Source organism: Psittacula echo, assembly GCF_963264785.1.
Source record: "Psittacula echo genome assembly, chromosome: 1".
NCBI classification, from domain to species: Eukaryota; Metazoa; Chordata; class Aves; order Psittaciformes; family Psittacidae; genus Psittacula; species Psittacula echo.
Window position 1 is genome coordinate 16,447,553 of NC_137735.1, and position 25,477 is coordinate 16,473,029.

The 25,477-nt window shown below is 40.2% G+C and overlaps 1 protein-coding gene across 3 annotated transcripts in view; it reads right to left on the minus strand.

The window, feature by feature from the left end:
• Positions 1 to 20,733: 20,733 nt before the first annotated feature.
• Positions 20,734 to 25,477, minus strand: part of LDB2 (LIM domain binding 2) — a gene marked incomplete at both ends in the record, with an annotated part of 220,375 nt that continues 215,631 nt past the window's right edge. For 2 of the 3 annotated variants that reach the window (XM_080637091.1, XM_080637090.1), the window contains one exon: positions 20,734 to 20,964. In XM_080637091.1, coding sequence (XP_080493217.1) covers positions 20,734 to 20,964 — 231 coding nt within the window. Of the gene's footprint in view, positions 20,965 to 23,689; positions 23,795 to 25,477 lie in introns of those variants that run through there. The other variant, XM_080637092.1, reaches the window with a different exon arrangement.

Here is a 25,477-nt window from a genome sequence, read left to right on the forward strand (position 1 = left end):
TTGTAGTAAACGTCTATTGCTTGAACAGCGTATGATTTCTAAAATCTGTACTGTGCTTTACTGCTAATGGGTCCAAGAGACTCATAAACAATGCCACCTTTTCCGTATGTCCTATAAGTGTGTCCACACAAAAGCTTTTAGTTTTTTTTCCCCCTTGCTGGTGGGCAGTAAGTAGGGTGAAAAATGGACTTAACATTTTCCTACATTTTCTTTCCTTACTTAAACAGTAAGGAGAGGGTAAACTGGGGACCCTCATCTGTTCAGAGTCTCACCCCACCAGTGGGGGCTCAAACATATTTAAGATGTCCTTCTGGAGAAGAGCCTGGCAGGGCTTCAGAGCAGAGACACGGGTTACAATTGAAATAGCTTCCAGGGCAGTAATGGACTATTTTCTTCCCAGTCATCAAAATTCAGGCTATTTACTGAAGAACTTGAGATCAGGCATATAGGATTAGTTGGAACTGATTAATTCCTCTGGTGGAAATCTAGACTTCACTGTTTAGGTCCTGACCTTTAAGATGAATATATTTGCAGTGTTTAATTCTGCACTGCACGTTTGTGGTAATGACTGAAGATCTGAAGAAAAATTTTGAAGACTATTTGATATTAAGAGAAGCATTTTAAATTATCTTCAAATAGACCACAAGTGTACATCAGAGCAGCGTTCATCTGTTTGGGGTTAGTTTCTATGGCTGAATGAGTATTTTGTAGTAAATAACCTACTTAATTGGTTTAACCTTTCTCTGTTTGCATATTTTCTAAAGATACTTTATAATTTTCTTGGATTAGTGGAAATCACTCTTTCAATAGGTTCCCTGAAGATCACCTGTAGATTGTTTACATTTGAAAGACTCACTATTCAAAATCAAGAATGTAAGATCTTTCTGAACATCACTTGCCATGCATTGTCATTTCTATTCACAAATTAGGAGACATTTCTGATGAAACTGCTCTGAGCTACAAGTTTAAATCCACTTTGTGAATAGTGTCATTATTTGCAGAAGTTCTTCAACACTCCTGCCTGTGAACTCATCTGCAGGAATATTCAAAGGAAGTAAATAGAAAGAAGACAAACAGCCAAGATGCGTTCGCTGTTTTTCTTGAGTGAATATTCTTAGAAAATATTTAGAAGTATTGGCTCTGTTATTAGTTGTATAAATATTCATACAAATCTGTCTATCAGATTGCCTCCCTGAAATTACTCAGGCTTTTTTAGTGACTTGGAGAGAAAAGTCTCTTAAAAATATATTTCTGCACATTTTCCAGAAGTATAATAGACTAGATATGGCCTTATAAATTACAGGCTTTCCCATACTCATCCAGTCATAGGGCCAAATCTCAAAGTTAACTTTAATGGGATTTTGGCTCAAGGAGGTTGGAGGAAGGGCAGCAGAATTTAGCCTATGATTTATACTGCTTTCAGAAATTGCTCAGTGAAAAAAAAATACAGCAACGGTACTTATATAGTACAGTTGCATGTAATTTATTTTCTGCATAACCCACATGAAATTTAATAAGATATAAAAACCTCACATTTTTGACTGAAGACTTACAAATTCTAGCTTTAGTGAAAATAACTACTGGCTTCTCAAATGAGTTGATCAAGTAAGGTAAAAAAAAGTGGAAAACATCTATTCATTGCAACGTGGTTTATTTGATTATTTTTATTAAAAAAAAAGGGAATTGCATTTCATGAGACACACTAACATATGATAGAAATTAGGAAATGTGCTATAGCTGTGTTCTCAGCGGGGATGAAAAATGAGAATGCTCTGGCAGTCTAGGGAGATAGGGTTCAAACTCCAGGGCCAGGAGTTATATTAGTCTCTAGGATAAGAAGACTGATTTTCATTAAAGACAGTGGTACCCACCGCCTTTAAACCATGAAAAAAAAAAAAGAAAAAAGTGGATTTAGGAGCTTCCTTTGTAGAATATCATAAGTTGGAACAATCACCATAAAGAAAGCTGTTGTAAGCTATCAGCTTTGGTAACTTCTCCATAGATTTTTATACACACTTGTGTGTGTTTGATGATGAGATATCAAGACAAAGTGACAATCAAACCCTAATGTAGTCAATTCAAACAGGTTTGTGGCAAATAAATGGAATTCAGTGAATAATACTGTTTGTGAAGTTCCTGAGGTAAACCTTACAGCAAAGTGAAACGAGAAAGCAAAGCAGAGGGCTGCACACATCCACTGGGGATTTCATCCAGCCTGCCACCCAGAGAATAGCTGCCAGCCACCGGGGCTTTACTCTGCACCTAAAGAATTTGGCATCCTTTGCAGAAGGGAATGATACAAAATTGTCAATGATGTATATAATTTTACTTAGGTGCAGTAGTAATTCTTCTCATGGAACATGTATGTTGATTACAGATCCAGGGACTGTTAAAACAAGACAAAAGAAGAAATGCCCAAATTTTAATTGCCGGCAGTTCAGTAAAACTTGTTCCATATAGCCACAGGGCTAATATGTGCTTGTTGTTCTTTACAACTATAGCACAGCAGCTGAGAGACACTGGCTTTACACGCTGTGCAAGGATGACTCAGATTAGACATTGGGAACAGACTGCCTGGGGCAGCTTTGATGCTGGAGGTCTGTAGGAAGGAATTAGATAAATATTTATCAGGAATACAATAGATATGGAAAACCCTGCCTTGGTGCGAATGGCTGGATCCCTAGCAGCATTCTCAAACAAAGCAATGTATACAAAGCTATAGCTTAGGTCAAAGCTATATATTCAATAAACCATAATCAGAAACTCTTCACTATTATTCTTTTGACACCTATAATTAGTCCAAAACAATGATTTTAATTGTACTGTTCAGGCTTTAAATTTAACCTAAACCATGTATTTCCCTATAAGTAAATACATAGAAAATCACAAATTCCATTTTTTTTTTTTTTTTTTTTTCAAGAGGGACACTGTTGCTCTATGCTCAGAAGGCTACACTAAACATTTAGAATTCCACTAAGGGCAAAATCTTTCCCTTGCATGCAGTGTTCTCAGAAATGAGGTCAGGCATTTCTCAATCCCTGGCAAGAAAACTTTCTGACTCATTACTCCACCACAAAGCATCCAGAATTTCCCCTTGGGTTCCAGTCAAATTGTTCAAATGCTTCGGAAAAACATATCTGTGACATCCCAAGAAACAGAATATAGAAAAGATGTCCTCATAGCATGAAAGGATTAGAGTCCTCTTAGATTTAAAGCGGAATGTCTTGCGATTTCGGAGCTATTATTATGTATTAATTCATGCAATGGGTATCACAAGCACTGAAGTGCTTTACAGAATTACAAATTCTACTGTAAAAATGTGCATGTGAAAGTCCCATTGTTATGGACACTGCTGACACATGACCAGTTTTCTTGTAGGACTCAGAAATCATCAGAAATCATCATTATCTTGACGTGGGGATAACTAAGACACCCTTGCATGATTGCTGGGCACTTCCAAATTCCCCAGAGCTTCTTGGTCCTGAGGTTAAGACATCAGGTGCTTACTTAAAGCGCTTTGAACGCCTCCTGAATTTTCACTTAATGATCCTATATGCTCATCCAAGCCTTCTTGTGGTCGGAAATGATCTAGCATCTCCCACAGGAGAGCAGGTAACTCGGGTAACTGGCACTGCTATCCACTTGTGTCTTTAGAGAGCCTGTATACTCTGAGAATGGCTTACACAAAAAAGACTGTGAGAACTCAAGGCTGGTAGGGAGGAAGGACAAATGGCAACACTGAGTTGGTGATGAATTCATATTCCTGCATCACGTATCCATCTCGAGCAAAGGAAAAAATGAGGTAAGCAAGGACCACTCTTGCTGTGTTGGACTGGTGAAAAATGGAAACCTCTCCCACAATAAAATGGTAATTTCTTGTTAGTGAGAAAGCAGACAAGATCTCCTGCCTTGTAATGTGCTACAAAGCAGCTGTAAGGCAAGGCAACTGGTAAGGAGAAGCTTTTCCTGAGAAGAAAAGCCCCTGCCTGTGTCAATGGCTGACCACCATCCCCCTTCTTCTGTTTCCTCTGAATTGTTCCTATAAACTCTAACACTGACTTTGGTACTGGAAGGACAAGGTTAAAACATTTGTAGGATCCCCAGGTGGTCCCAAGCACCAGAAAAGCTTCTCCAGAAGCATTCATATACCTAGATGGTGATGTTTCTATTTAAGCTTAAAGTAAGTAAATAAATATGCTAAATTAATTAGACTCATCAGTTTGTGATCTTAAAAATGCAGAATTATACTTACACTGTTAGCTGTTTCCAAGCCTTATTTAAGGCATAAGACAGAAGAAAAATAACACTGCTTTACTTTGTGCACAGGACTTGTGCTGGAGCTGGAGACTTCAGGGTGGCTTAACACCATTTCATACTTCTATCCTTACATGCTGCAAAGGCCAGGTCCTCCGTATGTACCCCTGCTACTACCACCTCTAGTAACCACATCATCCAATCCTGTCTAGAAAATTTCTCTTTCTGACAAAAAGAAAGCTTTTTCACCCCATTTAACCCATACTGGAAAGCAGTAACAGAATATCATTTGTTTAGTGCATGACTATATATCCAGGGCAAAGTGGTAGCAGGCTGCTTTAGAGAAGGTGAAGTGTCATGTTAACATATTATATTCCAATATTAATAATTTGATTTAATATTTAATGTTTCCTCTTTTGTGTTTAGATAAGAATTCAGCAAGCTTTCTCAATCATCTCCCACACTTCAGCTTCTTGAATATTGTCTGCCCTGTCCCTCACAGCACTTATTCACACATTAGGAAAATATTGACATGGTGTCGCTATCCTATTTGTGCAAAGGTCTCCTCTGCTGTTGACACGTCTGTTCCTTTAATCAGCCATAAGAGTGCCGATGTGTCATACAATCCGTGACAGACTTTTATGAGCCCAACCCAGTAGCTCTGAAAACTCCCAGTGACTGAAGTGGGAGTTTTAAATGTTTAAGGGCAGCAGGATCAGAGCAGTTCAAGCAAATGATCCCTGCCTGCATTCACAGAGGACAAAGTGAAAACTCTTGACTTTTAAACAGAGCTTTACTTACTGGGACTTCCAGCGCCGTATTTTTCATCGCTTTTTGGCTTTACATAGCCAATGACTATTCTGATTAAGAAAGTGCTTGACTTTGTTTTCATTCAGGGTAGCAGAAAAACTTTTTATCAGCATACTACATAGTGGTTCCTGGGAATTCAACCGCTTCCAGGTTTCCAGGATCAGGCCCTGATTGATCTCATTTCAGGAAATCTTGAGACTGAAAAAACTGGCTTTCTGCCAAAATATGAGTCGAGTAGATTTTGTTGCTTAGACCAGACAGATTAGGCCCATCCTCCAGAGCTTCCTGATCAGTTAAAGATGTTCTTCTTCAAGACACTTTTGTCCCAAAGCAGCATTTATGTTTCCCCGCCTTTTTACTGCTCTGTGTTTGTATTTAATAAAACCTGGCATATATTTGCTTTCTGTTTCCAAAAGAGTTTTTTGCTTATTTAAAGAAGTTTAAAAGTCTGCCCATTACCCCTCACTAGCACAGAATTGCAGACTGGGCAGCCAAGCAATTGTAATCCAGCCAGTAACTCACTGAGCTCCTGAGCAGACAAGTCAGACAAAGCTCTCACTGTGAGCGATGCTGGGATCCATTTCTGAAGCAAGGCTTGAGGGAGAAAACATAAATACAGGACTATCAAGTTGCTATTCATTTCAGCCTTTTCCCCTGCTCTTGTAAAAGGGATTGTTCTTGTACTGGACACTGCAGAAGACAGTAGTGGGTGTTTGCTAGGCTCCTGGTGATTTTAATAGCTACTGAGAGCTTTCAGTAAGTTGTATGAGAATGAAATCTCACCAATTTATTACCATCCTGGTTTTGCTACCTCGTGATAAATGCATGAGCTGTACCACAAAGCGGACACATTACGTGTTATTTGTGTTAAAATGGCAGGGATGTTCCCCCCGCCTTAGGCAACAAACTAACTGCGGCGTTTAAGTGAAAAGCTTCGTTTTCCACTTCTTACCTGAGCAATGGATTCTGGCAGGCAACTCTGGATTTTTGGGTGTCTAAATCAGCTAATAGAAAAGCCCCTCTCTCTTCCCTAATGAAGACAGCTTCTCCTTCTAACTTGTTTTTGGTGACAGACTGAATGCTTTCAGCTCCCCGGGCCCGTCCAGACTGGTTTCAAAAGTTTTGCAATGCTGAAGCAAACTAAGGGAGGAAACGGCACAGATAACGATGAAGGAGTGTCAAATAACAGCCTTGCATACACCATACTGAACAAGGGCTTTCTGAAGGCTGTGTTTTATTTTGATGGGGTGTGTGTGTGCAATTTAGACTCTGTTTAGCTTTTAAACTGCCAGTGAAGGGACAAAATGGAGCAAGTTAAAGTACACATTCACCTGGGCACATCTCACCTTCAGCACTGTTCTGGTGTTTTGTTGCTACATTTTAAGGAGAAAAACTACTGTAAGAATGATTTCGGGGCATAAAGCTTAGATTTGGGAGTGAAATTTCTCAAAGCTTCAGAGTATGTGACATGAAAAATGTGGTTCTGCCTGTTGTGGAGGTGAGGAAGGAGAGCAGTTCAATTGTAGACCTCAGTTCTCTTCATGTCCTGGCATAGTCTGGGCTCTGGGTTTTTATTTAGCCCTGCACATATCTGTTCAGCTGCTCTGTTCTTTCCCGGGCATGCAAAAAATGGAAGCTTTTGAGGAGGAGAAATGGAAGGTTTTGAGGAGGAGAGGAATTTATTTAATTAGCAAATAGAGATATTTTATTGTTTTTTTCTGAAGTGTCACAAAAACAGAAAACAAATGGAGGAAACAGTCACTGCGACATCTTCTCAGTTCTACTCTGCCTTTCCTCCTGCCCTCATAGGCTGTGCTATCTGCAAATCTGTAAGGTATGAATCATCTCACACATTGCCAAGGTGAAACCTGACAACTATTTAACAGCACCGCTGCAACACTATGGAACATTTTAAGACAGGAAATTAAGAATACCTGAGCCAACTAAAGCCACAGGGGGAAGTTTAGATGGACAGAATTTAATTACTCATGTTGGAATTTGGCCAGGACACCAAAATTTACACCCCAACCCTTCTGTAAAGTGCCATCAGACCTTTAATACTAACAACTGGTCAAAACATCAGCTTTAGATCTGCTCCAAACGAGAACAGCTCTAAAAGTCATCTAAGACCTGCTGAGGTATTCATTTAATACTGACTGACAGGAAAGACTACAACATCCTGAGTCAAGGAAACCAGCTATAGTACAACAAGAAAAATACCTTTCCCAGCAGTGCTGGAGGCTTTTCTTCTCTAGAAGTAGCTTAATAGTCTGAATATTTTTAGGAAAATTCTCAGCGTTTTCAGAAATGCATCAAGAAACTTGGTAATCCCCCTCCGCACACACACTTTTCGTTATCTCAGAAGTCAAAGTATCCTTGTGCTGCCCTCGCAGAGCCCCCAGATATACTTGAGCCCTCAGCCTCTTGTTTATTGCCATTTATACTGTGGAAAAGAGGCACACCATAGTGAATAACTGTGTTGACTTGAAAGGGAATGTTAAAGCCTGAAAGTCCATACTTTTTCACTTCTCACATTATTTTTCTAAAGAAAGCTGTATGCTATTTAATGTCTATTTCTGGGGAAGATGAAAAATCCTGTGGGTTATCTTTTCTAGAAGAGTAGGATTTCTACAAATCACAATTTTTGAAATTCCTTAGGCTGAGGAATTATGTCAGCCCTGAAAAGCATGGATTCATTACTCACACCTTGTTACTCTGTTGACATAATTCCCTAACAGACTGGGACATGAGATGTCCCAGTTTGATACTTCAACCTACAGTCACTGCTTTTGCCTTCTTTAAATAGTAAACAATTCTGTGTCCGAGTTCCTGTTTTCAAAAGTCCTTTGAGCAGTACATCTATGTAAAAAAAGAAAATCTGGGTTAGCTGTGGGCCACCAGCAATTTATCAAGCAGTATTAGTTATGTCTGTGGGATATTTTTCATTATCTGAGGATTATTAATAGAGACACTATATACATGGTGATTATTCCTTGACTAATAATTGAGATAATATTGATATGAAGCCTAGTTTCATTAACACCTTAGTAAAGAGACTATGATGGGAAGGGTATTTTTTCCCTCCAATTTGTAATCAAAAGTTATTTAATAGTAAAATCAGCCTTTACTTATAACAGAGGTTGCAGACTTTGGGAGTTGGCAGAGCCAGCTTCTGGGCTGCTGGGAGCCAGACTCTTTTTGATCTTCATATTGAATGGTTTCCTTTGATCACTTAGACAATAGATCATAAAAGAACAGAGCTTTTACCCATATCTCCCCAAATTTGCAGGTAAATAATGAGATGATCTGAACTGAGGCTGGAGTGTAAGATTTTTAACAAACAATTCTTCCCTTTGAAGTAGACTTAGTAAAATTAGCATATAAATGAGCAATGCTGCTACATAAGGACATGTGGCTGAAGAAGAGGGATAATTGGACTGAGTGGGTTAGTTTCTAAATGAGATCGTTTGCTAAATGACCCACAGTTAGACTACAGGTGTGTTGGTTTTGTGAGTGGGAGATGAGATTTGAACAATGGGGTGTGCTCAAGCTGGGGACCCCCAGTCAGTGTGGGTGAGGACTGGAGCTTTGTAGCTGGTCTGGAAAGCACAAAGTTGGGTGGGAGGCAGAGCAGACATAGGCCATGCCTCTGTGGGAAGAGGCATCCTAACCGATGTTGTAACATCAGGATGTGGTCCATTACACCAATATTTGTCTTCATCATTTTCAAGTATGCAATGCTATTCAACATGCTAATTCATAAATCTGTGGAGCTCCATTTGCTGTGCCTGTGAAGAAGGACCATTATACTGAAATATCTGCCACGGGCTGCACAGGTTAAACTCACCAAACTCAGAAAGCTAAAACAAGGGTTTAGTGCAGTTGTAGCAGGTTAACATTAGGATCTTTAAGCCTCACAGCTTTTGATTTCACCAAAATCAGAGGAATTATCTATTCCAATGGGAAACTGCCACCTCATTACAAGTACCTTGTACTCTGTTCTCTCTGTGTGTCTGGGGCAGCCCTCCTGGCACCAAAATGACTTTGTCGTTCCATGGCAGGGACACATGGCTGGAGCTCTCCCAGTAGCTCAGGTGTTCCCTGATTTACTAAACGAAAAAGAATTTACATAATTTATGTGTTAAATTAAATACATTAAATAAAATAAATGAAGTTAATTAAGTAATTTCATTTTGAGTCAGGTTTCAACCAGAATTTCTTAGTGTGCTTGAAAGAATCATGCTCAATTCACTGGGGCTTGATACTTGGGGCAGTTCACTTGGGGCTTCTTTATTCACTCTGACAAAAACTGAACTTGAGATTGACAGGGGACAGTAGATGGGAGGGACAGTGATCCCTAAGTCACCTGAACAGCCAACAGGATAGTGTTGTGGTACAAAACCCAAGCTCAGATCTCCCCTTTGACTGCTTTGAAGAAAAGACATGGACTAAATTTCTGCACAGAGAGCCAGCATCCTTTGGATCTGCTAGTTGTCCTTTGGCCTGGGTACTACCGAAATCATCTTTGCCCTTCAACAGGAGGTGAGATCACCCTCCCTCTAGTGTAACCCTCATGTAACATGCAAGGCTGAGGACTGAATCCAGCTCTTTCACATCTTGAGTGTTAAGGGCAACATTTTTGCCAAGATATAAATGACATTTCAGTCTCTTGTGGCTGCAACCTGAAAAAAGGGTCTGTATGTCAGATTTTCACCCATCATAACTCTCCTTTCCTGCCCTCAGAGACCTGTTAGGACAGGACTCCGTATTACTGGTATGTGCAACATCCCTCTGGGATCTTCCATTCACTGATGGAGCAAAGTCAGAGGCTTTTTAAGGGTGTGAAGATGAGCACAATGGGCTGCAGCAGCCAACAGGGAAGAGTCAAGTACCTGCCCTGACACAAATCTTTGATGCAAGAAGAGGGTTTGGGGAGGTTTTGTGAAGGTGCTTGAGGCTGGAGAGCTCTGGGTGTATCTGGACAAAGAGAATTTCATGCAGAGCATTAGAAAGAGAGGTGTAGCATGGCAGAGGCTGGGGGTTCTCCAGCTGGGACCGAGGCACATTCATCAGAAGGATCAGGGGATGTAGATGATTGTAATGGATGATTTGAAAACAGGAGTTTTGGCACAGGAGAAAGGGAGGGCTAGGGTGGGGAAACGATGGGCACCAAAGGAAATGGATTTATTAAACACATCTAAGATGTTGGGTTTGGGGCAAGAGAATCTACTGCCCTCACCCGCCTTTGGTACTGGCAACAGGAGTAGCCTATCCCAACTAAACAGAGCTGATTTGTTTCAGAAGAATTGATACGAACTTTTTCTGCACTTCTGAAATCTTTCTGTCCTCACCTTTTATATTTATTAGTTCAAAGTGATTCACCAGAAGTTGACCTGAATTCTCAAACTGCATTTCTTCCGACAAATAAACTCTTCACTAAAAACATATGTGCCTGTCACTACACTAAGTGCATGCAGTCTATTTACTTGCTGTTTGGCTGATGGCTGGCCCTTTCCCAGCAGTGCAGAGAAGATGGAAGGCATTAAGAAAAGCCCTGAATATTGCTGGCTGAATAGTCTGCAAAGAAAAAAAAAAAAGGCTAGGGAGGACAGGAGTGAAATCCTAGCGCTGTGAGAGGCACTTGGAGGATTTTGCTTCAAAGTTTCTATTAAAAAAAGGAAAAAAAAAAAAAGAAAATCAATGAAAGCCACCCAAATAAAACCCATGCACAACACTTTGAAACCACACCAGTGGGCCTCACAGTGCATGGGATTGTAAAAATAAATAAATAAAAGGGCCTTAGTTGTAGGCAATGCACTTTAATGGTTCAGCTCAGTGTGGAATAACCTCATGAATACACATTCCAGAACCAGCCTCTTCATCACATGAAGGAAAGGAGCAGACAAGCTGCAGATAGGCACAGCATCTGCTAAGACTCCACTGCCTGGCTGCAGCTGTAGCACACCTACAGTCCCTGCAGAGCCCGTTACGCAGTGGAACTGAAGCCAGCCTTGCGCTGACGTGTTTCTCTGAAACATACAGGCAGAAAGGATGGGTAAACGGGACCACCGAACATGGAGCTGTTGCTCAACACCACTCTTGGTACAAGACATAGAGGTCCTCAACAGAGCTACTGGTTCAGTTCAAGGTATTTTAAATAGCAAAGAGGGGGTGAAGAGAGAGAGAATAATGACAGCTTCAAAAAGGGACTGAACTGTGCTGTGCCAATAGCCTGACTTGGATACACCAGCAAGAATTGTGTAAATAAGGACAGGACTAGCCTACTGTCCTTAGGCTAGTGTAGTAGCATTAGAAAATGGATGTATATCCTCTAAATGTATTTCCCAGCACAACGTGCAGATTGGTGGCTCAGGCAGGTGGCAGGGCACAGGATGGAGTTTCCAGAGTTTCAGTGGGATAGGAGGTGTTTAAGGAGTTAAAGCAGGCAACACCTGCTCCTGGGGCTTCCCTAGAACCGAATGTCCCTAGAACTGAAAACATATCTCATGAGATGAGGAAGAGTGGAACAAAAAAAGAGTGGGTTTGGGTATTTTTTTTCCACCCAGGGGGGTCCATTTTGGTGGTACAGGGAGGGAAATTTTTCCTTAGGAAAGAGGAATAATCATCAAGGACAGATATGGGAAACAGAGAAATCACAGGCTGAAGTAGGCTTAGTAGGAAAACAACCAGGGGTTTGAAAAATTACCAGAAAAGTGATATTCTCAAGAGTGCAAGCAATAGCACAGGCTCCACTGAAAATGAGGTTAGTTTTGGAAATTAACATCACATCTGTCTAGTTCCAATAAGCCTTGTCCATTTAAAAATGGAACTCATGCCACAAGATACCTGCTATAAATAATCAAATACATTATAACCTGGACATATCCTCTACATAGAATAATCCTGCTATAAAAACTGAGAATAAAGGAATTTGCTGGATGACTAGCACTTAAGAAATTGTTCCCTGGTGGGTTATTTGCAGCCTATTCTCTACTCCAGTAGGAGTTTATGTTGAATAACTCACAGCTGTGGATGTACCTGCACAATGGAATTTAATACTACTAATAAAGGGATCCAAATTGGCACAGCTCCAGTCAGGACTTATTAATGTTAAGACATACAAGTGTCTTGGGTCATGTAAAAGGCTGAGTGACTTCAGTGCAGAACCATGGATGCTTGGGTGGAGGGGTGGTACCAGACGATGAAGGATGGGACAGGAGTAGCTAACACGGAGCTGTGCGTGCTGTGCCCCTCACCAGGGCACCTTGTGCTTCCTGTGAGGAACCACAGGTGTGCCACGAGGCCAGCTGAGCTCTGAAGCCTTTTATCTTTGTATAAAACATCCGCAGCACAGTTCTTTTGTGGTAATCTTCAGAACCTGGATTTAGGAACAACAAAAAGGAAGAAGGAGTCGGTCCTGCTTGCTGCCCTGTATGCACTGAAAACGCAATAAAGCCACCCAGGTACACAACAGCTGTGTTGTGTGAGGGCTGTTCACTTCTGGTCACATTTAAAACACCAGCTGCCACAAGAACATCCCAAGATGTGAGCACAAGCTCACCTGGAAAGCCAGAGCTGACAACTCTTTATGATTTGTTGTTTTTTTCCTTATTGTGACTCTCCTGGATTAGTCTATTTTCAGATACTGAAGGGAATTGGGGAAGGGAGGAGAGGAGAAAGATGGAATAACTGATGCTTTGGGTGATCTATATCACTTGTATGTCCTTCAAGCTACTGCTCTGCAATGTTTACAAGCATATTTCTGCAGAGAGCTGGGCAGGACATGATCTGTGTAATTCACTCTGCAGCATCGTGGCTTAGTCAGGAGCCTTGAGAAAGGAACCTCATCAGCCCACCCCTATCTAAATCAGAGGTGCTTATATTTGATATTCAGCTTTTAGCTACAGCATTTTCTAAGCATTTGTTTTAAAACAAAACCAAATTTGTGGTGCTTGTAGCTTAGTGAAAATCAAATCTGGAAAAAAAATTATCAAAGTGTAAGTTCAAATGTCAATATTTGGAAGTAACCAAAAGAAAAAGTGGAATCAAACCAAACAAAAAGGTTCTGGTTTAATAAAATAAAAAAATTAAGAAATCACGATTTTGGGGATTATTATTTTTGTACATCTATTCTAGCTGTTTCATAGAAGCCTGTAGTCACAGGCAGAAAAGTCAAATGGCCACAAACCTTCCCACTGGGGAAACACCAGTTTGTTGGAGATTGTGAGGTGCTCAGCTCAGGGCGATGTATAGGTGACCTGGTGTAACAGTCCCAGAATAGCTGTGACTGCAGCCAGGCCTTTGATGTGACAAAACACCCCACTGGTTTCAAGGTAGACGCCCATGCGTCTTGTTTATTTGATGTCAAAGGTTATTTCAAATTAATCCATCTGTTAATCAGTTAAAGGAGATTGTTGCTGTTAAAAAAACTGAACAATTTTGTGTTGACCTCTGTTATCACAGATGATTAAAAAAATCTATTAAAAAAATGAATAAAAAATAAAATAAATATTCCATGTCCTTTCCTAGTCTTGGTCTTGCAGCTATGTGCACATCCTGGTACCTGGCAGCGTCTGCATGAGGCCCACCTCTGGGAGGTTTCCTTCATTACTGGTTGCAGTTTTCTTCCTCAGTATATGGGCTTTGCGTGGAAACTGCTGTCTTACGGAGTGCCGCTTTCTGAAGTGACAGACTGCTCAAAGGCAATCAGTACACAGACCACTCCTTCCCTCCCCAGTCCTTCCCTCCCCAACAGTTCCTCTCCCTACTTGAGAACTGGCTATACTGCAGGTCTCACAATAAAATCATACTTGACAACTCTGTTTCCATTTGAAAAGCCCACATCCCACTATTACATGGTCTTCAACTTAAAAACATTGCATCCCTGTGGAGTAATCCTGTTCAGATACTCATTATAAACTGTCCATTAGTATTTTTTCCCCTCCCTCACAGGAATGCAGCTGGCATCTACAGTAAAGCCAAATGTTGCTGCGTGAAATTTGTGGGTTAGGCCCTTCTCAAGGGAGTTCTGACTTAAAAGAAAGAAGGGGGAGAAGGGGATATTTAAAAATAATATATTTTCTTGGAGAAAGAAAGCTGATTTAGGTTATATTTTTCTGAGCCCTTAGGCTGAAATAACAGCAAAACATGGAAGTTTGTTAAGCAAAGCCAACCTGAAACTTCCTATCCCTGGTGACACAAAGCAGAGGAGATAGTTGTGATATGTAAAAATGAAATTGCATTGCTCCTACAAAGCTTGGGAACCACAATAAAGGTTCTTGATCACTGTCCAGGGACACCTTAGCTATGAGCCCTGCTCCTATAAATTGAACTCCTGTAGCACTTCACACCTGATTCACATCAGAGGAGCTGGTGATTTAAGCACAGAGAGAGTCATAGAGCTGCTGAAAAACCTGTATGAAAAGGTAGCTGTCTCAGTTGCTCACCTTTTGTTATCACCCTTTGGAAAATGAGTTTAACCTGGAGGAGAGATTTCAAAGAAAACAGCTGAAAATTCCCTTTCAAAATGGAGTTTTCAGTCAAACACGACACAAGCCCCAACATCCATCAGTTCCTAAATTTCACACCTTCTGACTGCTGAATTTGATCTCTCTTGGCAACCCAGGAGCAACCCACCTTGGTTTTAATGAGTTTGTCTGCGTGGAGCACAAGCGAGTCCTGCATTTTGTTTTACATGTAGCCAGAAGAAGATTGAAAGTTAAAAACTTCGGGCAAAGCAGTAAGCAAATTTTCATAAGCTATCAAAGAAAGATGAAAGAAAATTGAACAGAAAAAAACCCTCAACCCAGCATCTGAAAGCACCAAACACAGTCCTTAAAAGCTTTTCCAGCACTCAGACCCCCCAAGAGATCACTCAGGGAGGATAAAACTCTATGTGATGAAATGAGGGTTGCAGATGAATCTGATAAGGAGTGTTAAATGCCTGCTTCATATCAAGCATTTGCTAAAACGTTTCCTAATGCACTTACAAAGGAGACGCTAACTTTATACATTATAGCTGTTCAATATATAATTATACATAGTATCTCAGATGAATTCAGAGTTGTTGAGACAGAGCTATTAATTAAACTGGGGCGATACACAACTTGAAGTTCTCCAGAGGTTAGACAGAATTCATTTTAGCATGATATAAGAACTGCTTTGCTCTCCTCTACCCCCAAACACACTCTAACAACTATTCTCATGCCATATCACAACTGGTAAGATCTTGGACACCCAAGAAGCATTTTTACCGTAGAGCACTGTAAAAACTATAACAAAAATAACTCAAAGCCAAAACCTCTGCACCCTCATAAAATCCCCCCCAGAAATACACAGAAAGAAAAGGAAAACAACCTGAAGAGTTTTAGGCTCTAGTTATGAGAACAGACTTAAGGGATCCTAAGTGGGGATGTCCAACAGGCATGGAGGCACCCTGGGTGGACATATATTTGCATTCAGCTGAAGCACATTCCCCTGCTAATGGGCTGTAATGGCATTCAGCACCTGAGCTATCTGGGATGCATTTAGTAACGTATCCAAATGAAAGCTTATCAGTCTCTTCCTCCTCCTTGTAAAGTTGATGGAAGCGCAGTTAGGAGTTTCTTGGGGAGCTGGAGTGCTTGTGCTCTGTTGTGGCTGGATGCTTTTTATAAAGTTTTGATTCTGTGTGCACAAGTGTATTATTCTCTGATGTCATCTTTACTGCATGATGGTGTTTAAAAGTGTGCTTATGGATTAAGACTGCCCATAGGCCCATTTAAATTATTTCTTGGTGTAAGGGATATAGTTCTTCTATTTCAGAACTGACTCATAGGGTCATAGAAAAAATGCTCCTGCAGTTAGATTGCTCCATCACTGCTCCTAATAAAGCCTCTCCCTTGAAAGAACTGGTACTAGTGGCTGTCAAAATAACATGCTAAATTAGAACAGAATTTAATACTGTGAGTGTTCAGTGGAAATTCATATTTTCTCATGAAACTTAGCAGCATGGTCCATACATTTAGAGACTTCGAAAAGTGACTCTATCCAAAGGTACCATCTGCCATTTTGCAATGCTGGGGTACCACCAGACTTCCTGGTAGAAGCATAATGATACGCCAGCATAATGTCAGTTCTATGGGATGTTAAATATTCAGTAGCTTCTCTTACATATTAGAAGATTTGGGCCTTAGCCTTGTATAAAAATATGCTGTCAAAAAGCAAGAAAAAACATACAAATCATCCAGTCCTACACAGTAAAACCAGCTGCTGGGGTTACTTGTGCCCCAGGGCAGCTTTAATTTGGACATGCAATATATCACCATAGGGCTACTTGATCGGAGTTGCAGTCTCAGGAAATTTTTTCAGGACTATTCAATTTCCATTAGCAGTTTCTCCAGGATATATTAGGCACAAACTGGGTTCCCTTCAATATCAATCATCCATGTTTTCTCTTTCATCCTGTCTTTGCTAAAATGGGATTTTCATGGAGGTCATGAAATTGCAAAATTTAGCCTGTTCTTACAGCTGTTCTATCATTTAGGCTCCTTTAATGGTGTTTTGCAGCAGAAGCTGGGCAAGGAACCTCTGTCTTAGAGAAAACCCACTAATGCCAAATGTTTTTCCATTCCATTCAGTGGTTTCCTTCCCTTCTAGCCCCATCTCTTTCTGAACACTTCAAGACTTGTTTTCCTTGGCAGCTCTCTGGTCATTGGGTATTTTTGCTCTGTTCCCTAAGGACATAAATTGATTACACTTCCCTAGTGTGCGAGTGTAGCACCTTCTCCAGGACCAAGGTTACAAATCAGCCATTCGTGACTTTCATGATGCTGCAAGCATACAAATACTATATAAATCCCAAGGTCCCTTCCAGATTGAATTATCCTACAGCATTATTACATTCATACACACCAATGCATAGATGATGAAACCGAAGGACACCTTTCTGAAAAGACTACAAAACTGCAAATATTGCTTATCTTTGCTTGTGAAAAGGGAGAAAGTAGGAGCTTTAAGAACTGCTGTGTTATCACGAGGTGCAGCTAGTGAGACCAGCCGGTGGCTCATGTGAGGTGGGAGCTCTCTGGGAAGGGGACTCTGCTGACCCAAGCCCAAAAACAATGTTAAGATTCCTAAACAAAGGAATTCAAAGAATAACAAAACCCACTAGTGCTTATGGCTCTTGCATGGTCCAAGTCCTTTGAAACAGCAACCAGCTCAGTTATCAGTGTTCTTACTCAGTCACTTTATTAATTATGTGATTCTGCTTTTCTAAATAAACTGCTGGAATTTCCTCTCTCTGATTTGTGAGGGCATTTCTCAGGGCCAGCATTTCCCTCCATTTTGCTAAAACAAACAAGAGCTTTCTCTTTGCATGTATTTCAGCATCATGAGATAAGTTTCCTTCCTCCTTTTAATAATTGCAGGGCTCCCCAGAGGAAAGTGTCAACAGCATTATTTCCTTCCAATTTCTGAGAGAGATACAATGTTCTTGTAGGTGGTGAGATTAGATTACAGCAAAATTAATTGTTGGTTTCAAGCTTTCATTCTTCAGGCTGCAACCTCAGCTCTCATGAACCTGTTACTTCAACTCCCCTGTGGTCTTTATTCATGTTTTCTACTTTCTGCACCAGGTAGCTATGGAGCTGCAGTGTCATTTAACTGCAACCTACACCCAGAAGTCATAAAGTCCAGTAGTTGATGTGATCATTGTACCTTAATTCTCTACCTGTAGGGAGTGTTCCCAAGGACTGGGCACAAACACATGGGATCAGACACAGAACCACAGGCTCCTTCTCGATGAATTTACTGTGTCATTTCAAACCTGGTAAGAAAAGCTCATATAGTAGCCCAGGGCATGGGGCTGAAGGAAGCAGCAATGCCAAGGCTGTAGGGTCAGCTGCTGCCCACCTCAAATCGCTTCACTGAGCCAGCCCATTTGCACAAATCTTTTATGAATAAATAAGTGAATAAATAAAATCAGCTAGCTCCGTCTGTTGTTCACCCCAACCATGATAGGGTGGATTGATAGCTGGTAGACAAGGTTTTTGAGGAGATATGGAGAAAGTGTCCTTCCAGATTAATTCAAGGACAGCACTCTAAGGAGTCTGTTACCCATTTTTCAAGTGTTCCTATGTTTATTTACTGAAACAACAGCAGTAATATGACACCATAAATCTTTTAAAAATTGAAATAGTAGTGCCAGTTGTGAAAGATTAATAATAAGCAACGCCTTTTAGAATGTGCTCATGGAAAAGTAATATGAATGATTAGTGTTTTTGAACATTAGAATTACAGTGTATAATTGTAATGTTATAGCAGCTATATAGGAGCCTTAATGGAATACATTGTGAATTTAATTATTTACATGGAAAAATTGGGGCTGATATAGTCACTGAATGATAGACCTACAGTTTCTTACTCCTGCAAATGCTATGAAGCAGCGGCACTGCTATCTATGCTGATGCACTCAGTCGTGTTTGTTATTTAGTTGTAAATTCTACCCTACAGTCAATATCCTTGTGCTCCAGTTCCTACAGAATCCTGTAGCGCCTTTTAGGCTATCTTCCTGTGAGGCCTACCATAGGTACCAAAGTTCATCAAAGGAGGATTTTGTTTGCAGGAGAACAGGGCCCATGCTGGCAGCTGAGGTTCATCCTTCAGGCAGGGAAGGAGCTGACTCCTGCTAAGAACCAAGTGGCCATGCAGGGTGCTTTGTCTTGTATGTTTTCTCCAAGGGTGGTTTCAAAACTATTTGTTGGAATCACATCCGGCAAAAGCATGCTTAAATAGTATGTATGTATGCTTGGGAGGCACATTTCCCTAGAGTGGCTTCTGGGTATACGTACAGCAACTCAAGAAAAAAACCAGGAGTTCTTCAGATGCTTTTACGATATCAGCCATATTAAAAGTACAGTTTCAGTCAAGACCAAAACCTCACTCCCCTGCACAAAAGGCAGGATTGTGTAGATTCAGTATCTCTGTATTGGTAACTCTCCCTGTATTTGCCTCCTTGCAGGGCTTCTCAGCTGCCTCGGGATGCAGGCGGGTGACTCTGGGCTCAGCCAGGGGCTTTACACACTGGGCTGTACTCAGAGTGGCTGCACCAGCCCAGGGGGTTTGCTTGCTCCTGTGAACAAGTGATTTGACAGCAAAGGGAAGAAAAAAGGAGAATTTTTAAAACCCTCGCAGCCCCAGTTGAGGGACTCATCATAAAACTATGAGACAGAATGCAGTAGAGTGGAAATCCCTGCTCTGATAAGCCCAAGCCCTGGAAGGCGGGGGATACAGAGTTCAGGGTGGAGGGGTGCTTGCTAGATGTCCTCACTCCCTTGTGCTCAGCTCTCACTGATGCTATCTACCCATGGTGTTACACATCATTAATGTTAGAAAAAAGAGCCTCTAACCAAATTGAGCTGAAAGTGATTCACACCTGAAATGTAGACTTCCTTTTCTGCTGGAAGAAGAGTGTAATTCAGTGAAACACCAATTCCAAAAATTCCTGATGCATCATCCTGCACATGGGCTTGTGTCTTTTGCATGCAAGGAACTGTAAATGCACCATATAAGAGCATATTTGTTAACACAGTTTATTGGCACACTTATTGGCAAAGCATACATAAAATACAGTTGTATTATATAACACACTGACTCACTGTGTCTTTACATGATGAGTTGAACATATTAATATGTAAATGAAAAAAATTAGTTTCTCTTATAAAGTCTCACATAAATACACCAGAATCAAAAAAAACAAACAAAAAAACCAACCCCCCCAAAAAAAACCCCCAAAAAAATAAAAAAAAGAAAAAAAAAGGTGAACCAGAAAAAGGTTTGAAGGCTTTACAAAAATATTATACAAGAAATATACTATGAAAAGAAATAACAACAAAGCCAACTCAGGTACAATAATAAAAACACAAAAGTTTTAGATTTATTAAGCTGCCCACAAAGTTAATGGATTACATGGCTTTAAAATATCTGGATCGACAGCAATTTTACAAAGCATAAACTCTCATAGGACTGGGTGTCTTTTTCCACATAAAAATATTTCTCATGTCTTTGATGAAAAAAAGACATTTCTTGTTTCAGTTTTTTGTATTAAATGATGGAACGAGAATCTACTGGCATCAGCTAAACGTAAATGAAAAATGCTGGATCTTTGACATGTTTAACCGATGAAAGAAAAGTTAAGGAAAGAACAAAAGTTACTTTAAATTACTTTTCCTTAAAAACTGATCTTTTTCTGAAACAAGAAATTTCAGGTGCAAGTTGAAAAGCAGAAAATATATTACAATTGTAAAAAGTTTTACATAGTTACCTTAATGAGATCCTGAGCACTGATGAGTTGTTTCAATATGGCCATTGTTTGATGAGGAAAAAAACAACCCCTTCCGATAACATACATTGTCAGAAATTTGCCATGAGATGCTATTTAATTTTTGATTATTTTAACTGAGGTCAGTGCCAGTATCACATCGCATGTGAATGCTTCCAAGAAATTTATATGGAAGCTTATACAAGAGTTTTCCCTAATTAAAAAAGTTGGATAGCTTTAGTTTAGAAAGAGATACTTTGAAATGATATCCATTGAAAGATGGTTTTTTAAATTTTACTTTAAGGAATGCTGTGCAACAGTAATTAATAACCCACTGACATACACTGCAGTGGGTACTGCTGCAGAATAACCTATTGGGAAGCTTGTGGTGTGGGGTTTTCAGATTTAGTCTCCTGGTTAGCAGGAGGTTTGCTGTTCCACGGGCTGTTATTTCCCAGTGCAGGTGAATTGTTGAAATCTTCTTCATCATCCATGCCATTTGCTGCATCATACTGTGTATTCTCTAATCTAGTGATAAGCCTTTCGTCTTCATCCCCAAATTCGCCGCCCATCAGAGTTGGTTCTCCTACCACCATCACATCCTGTGAACAGCACCCAATATTTGTTATATGGAAACCTTGAGAGAGAAAAAATCAACTTAAAAAAATCATGTTAGAGAATTTGCATCTTTTAACTTTGTGACATTTGAACAACAGAGTTAAAAGTTCCTGCATAGTAGGAACCAAGAGACAGGCTTACACTTTATTGCTAATTTTAATGAAAAGCTATAACACATCTCTCTAGTTGCATGCTTATGGCTCTGGATCTCAGAAACCCCAGAACTGAAAAGCTGGTAGTCTGAAACAAATGCATGATTTTAAGCAAATAAGCAGGCCTTAAACTCCTGCTTGAAATATTTAGCCTTCATCCAGTAATTCTTTCCTGAGCCATTTTATTTGGAAAGGCACCAGGGTGCGTCTCGGCTGGAACTTGGCGAGATGCGTATTTTAAAAGTAGTTTAAAAGAAACCACATTTCTTATCCTCAGACTTCTCCAATGTGGAGCACAGCACTCTAATAAAGATGGTAACTCTTATCCATAGTCAGCCAAGCCCTTTTATGCATCCGATATACTTGACATTCTGCTACTTAATTATGGTAATTAATTTAGGTAAAGTTTTCGATAAAAACAATGTTCACACTGATTTGACAATTTGCATAGCTAATTAAGTCATTAGCAAAAACCTGCTGATTGCCAACAAGCCCTGAATTTACCATCTGTTATTTCATGGTGCCTGTCACCTAACTCCATGTAGGCAACCCTGCCGCCAATCTGTGCAGTAAGAGGACCAATCTGTCCAGCTGGTACCGTAAAAGGAAGATGAAGAGTGCTAATTATAATTACACTGATGAAGCTAGTAGTCATCAAAAACTGAAGCATGCAAGAAAGAAAGAATTCATCTAATCACTGCTTTAAGTACAAATTGTCCTTCCATGAAAACAAGTAAACCGCCTACTGTACTCCAGTGCATCACAGATTTGCTGCAAAAAACCTAAGCAGCATGGGATAGAAAGGTGCAAACTTGAGATTGGAAAGCAAAGGTGCAAAGCCAGAGAGCTCTCTTGTTCTCTCTGTTCAATGGAGAATCAGGCTGCTGTGCTAACTGCTACAGAAATATGCGGGATGCATCTTTTCATGCAGCTCAGGTGGCAGGGCATCAGCTAGCATTTGGTAGAAGTGCTGTAATTCCAGATGTCTAGCTTTGTACCTGCTGATTTAACAAGCCCTTCCAAGAATCCTAGCGATCAGCAGATTTGTATTTTAAAGGATCTGTTCCTCCTTAGGAATGTAAAAGCATTTGTAAAAAGCAAACAGAAGACAAATGTTTGCATTTAATAAGGTTTCTTTTTAATCAGCTATGTACCTCATTCACCATGAAACAATACCAATTATTGCCTGCAAGTATTTGCAGTTTCTCATATCCCTCAGCAAAGGCTGACATGCTACAAAAGAATGTTAATATCATATTTTCAGCCTGTGCTATGTGAAAAATTTGTGAGTAGATGGAAACTGTTGCATTATTTCTTCTTTACATTGTCCATATTTTGTTACTCCATATAGTCATAAAATGTTAGGTTAAATAAAACTCACAGATAGCTTCGAGACATAGAAGTTTAAAAGACAAAGGCATTTATAACCAAAAGTTTATTCTAATTTATTCCACCCCTCTAAACCACAGACAGTGTATAGTGTGCACTGCTGAACCAGACCTGGCCCCATTGTATGGCGAGAGCATTAATGACAAGAGAGACCTGGCAGAGGACAGCAAGTTGCGTTTGAGTGTGCAGTGTGATACGGCAGGCAAAAAGGACCACAGTGGCTGAAATACAGAATCACAGACCGAGATGGCAACAGTTCCTCTTACTTCAACGCTCTTGACTATGAACCTCAAGTTCTCCCTGTTGCCATACTAGCCAAAGGTCAGCAACTTGGATGAGACTTAGAGATGTGCATCAAAAATAACTGTGGGGCTAGAAAAGCTGACTGGGGAGGCCATGTGATGGAATTAAATATGCATTACATCCACCAAATGATTGGGAGGGGTAAACATGCTTAACAGCTGCAAGTGCTGAAAGGAAGAGGACCACTTTAGGCCAATCTGATGAGCTATGAACTAGGGTACTAAGATGACATTAAGTAAATGGAAATGTAATCCCCACTGCTAAGACAATATTCCTGTTACTGAGAACTGCAGACTGAGGATTAATGACCCCACTGGAACAGTGCTAGCTTTGCCACTCAGGTCACCTAACACTGGGCTGGGAAAATCTCAGTCTGTGGTAGGAAACATTTTGCATCAGCGGGGAGATGCTCAATGACCTTGTAAGTATGTCCAGCTCTAATTTCTAAGATTCTTTACAAATAAAATTCCTATATTATAATGACACCCACTGAGAGGACAGTTTGCACTTCTCTTCATGCTATTGAGGATCTCTCTGTCTCTGTGGGAATTAAACTACAATTCTATTGAGGTTAGTGGAGTTTTTCCTTGTTCTACGTAAAAGATAGATATCACAGCATTAGTTACAGGACATTTGAAAAAATAGTATATATATTCTTGACAATCTTGCCACTTATAGCTATGTCAGGTAAAAATAGTGTCTCAGGAAGCGCACATGCTGGTTCCTCCCCAGAGAGGATTCTGCTCCTCAGACTGAAAGCTGAAGACCCCACCGAGTGCACCCCATTGAACCTCCACTCACTAAGATCCCGTGCAATGACCACCAACCTCTGAGGAGGACTGGAAGTGACTCCTTTTAGAGCCCCTCAATGCTTCTCCTTAAATTGGCCAGTGGGGGTCACTGCTGTTGAATGACACAAGGCTCCATCCCTCCCAGGGTTGAGGCTGCAGCTCTGGAGTGCTCCTAGCTCCTGCTCATGGAGTGAGAAGCAGAATCCAAGAATTAAACCCTAGTCTCTTGCATGGCAGCATACACTGCTATGGCCTAGTTATGGTAGTACATATTTGACTAGGTTAGTTTAAAAAAAGATTTAGACTGTAGTCACTCAATCTTATTAATTTACTCTGTGATTAGAAACAACATTTTTGGTCAAGGAATGTCTCATGGTAGTAAAATATGGTTGCAGTGAAGCACTGTAAATAAAGCAGTGGATGTTTTACATTATGTGATATAAATTTAATAATATAACCACAAAAGCAGCTTTCATGTATATCATACCTTACATCCTGAAATAACCCTAATTGCCATCCAAACTTAAATTGATGCATATAAACTACACACAGCAATTACTTCATACACAACTCAAATGCAAGCACTTCTATTTAACAGACCGGTCATTTCTCAGGCTTCGTCTTTTTTATACCTAGCCTCAAAGTTTAGCTCTACTATGCCCAATTACATAACTAAACTTTTTAACTTGGGATTTTAAAGATCATTTTATGGCTACACAATGCCTTACTGGAGTGTGGTGGTAAAAATGTGTGGTGGGCCATGTAAAATTCCTCATCCCTATGCCTGCTGACTTTGCTGCTCTTTGCCCTGCTCAGTGTGTTACAGTGATCAGTTGGTAGCTCAGGTGTCACAGTCCCCAGAAGTACACAAACAGTGCTTCACAAGCCTGAGGTAATTTAGAATGCCTGAAACTATCAAGTGTCTTGTTCGAGCAAGTCTCATACTCCAAGGATTGAAAGTTGCACTAGTTTTAGCAGCCAGCATGCCCCTAAGTGCTAAGTCAAAGGAACAAGGGTACCTCCTCCTGCTTTCCTTCCTTCTTACGGAACTGCATGAGTAGTTATTATTTTAATAATTGACTTTTTATCTCCTTGTCACAAAAATTATTAACAACTGAGAGCCCCATTGCTGCCCACATCCATAATGGTCACTGCTCCCAAGACAAAAGCATCAGACTGACACTGGTGTTGAAATGATCTATACAAACAGAACTGTCATTTTAATTAGGTTTCAGAGTAAACACTTTGTAGAGGATAATGGTTATCTTTCACATCTCATCATGGCCCTCTCTGTTAACTTGACATTCTGGTCTTGTTTGGAATATTTTTCATAAAGCGTAAAAACTGGAAACCAATTTGCTCACTCTCATCTCCTTACAGCTAAATCTTAGATTCTTAATTGCACGGTTCTGAGACATGGGATAATTTCTGACACTAATCTTCTGGCCCTGACACTGCAGCTCTGGTACTACTACATCTGTTAGAAACCACCTAAACCCACTACTTCTTTCTGAAACACGTAAGAGAGTGCTCCCTTCCACATTAGCAGGTTTACCTATTGATTTGGCTTTTGAGGAGCTCACAGAGAACTACAAAGAGAAAGAGAGATTATTGAGGTATTGCTTAAAGAATGCAAGGAGGCTCTAATTAAGACTCTGGATGTAACAAAGAACATTTGATTTACTTAGTGGCATGTAATGATGCTTTATTCTTTCCAACGCGAATGATATTTCACTGGCTTCATGGTTATAGTATTACACTCAACAGGATCTTCATTAGTAATTGAAAGCAAAATCCACCTATTAATTTCTATGGTTATGACTGAGAGCAGTCTAGAGCAATGGTTCTCAGAATTTGTGAGA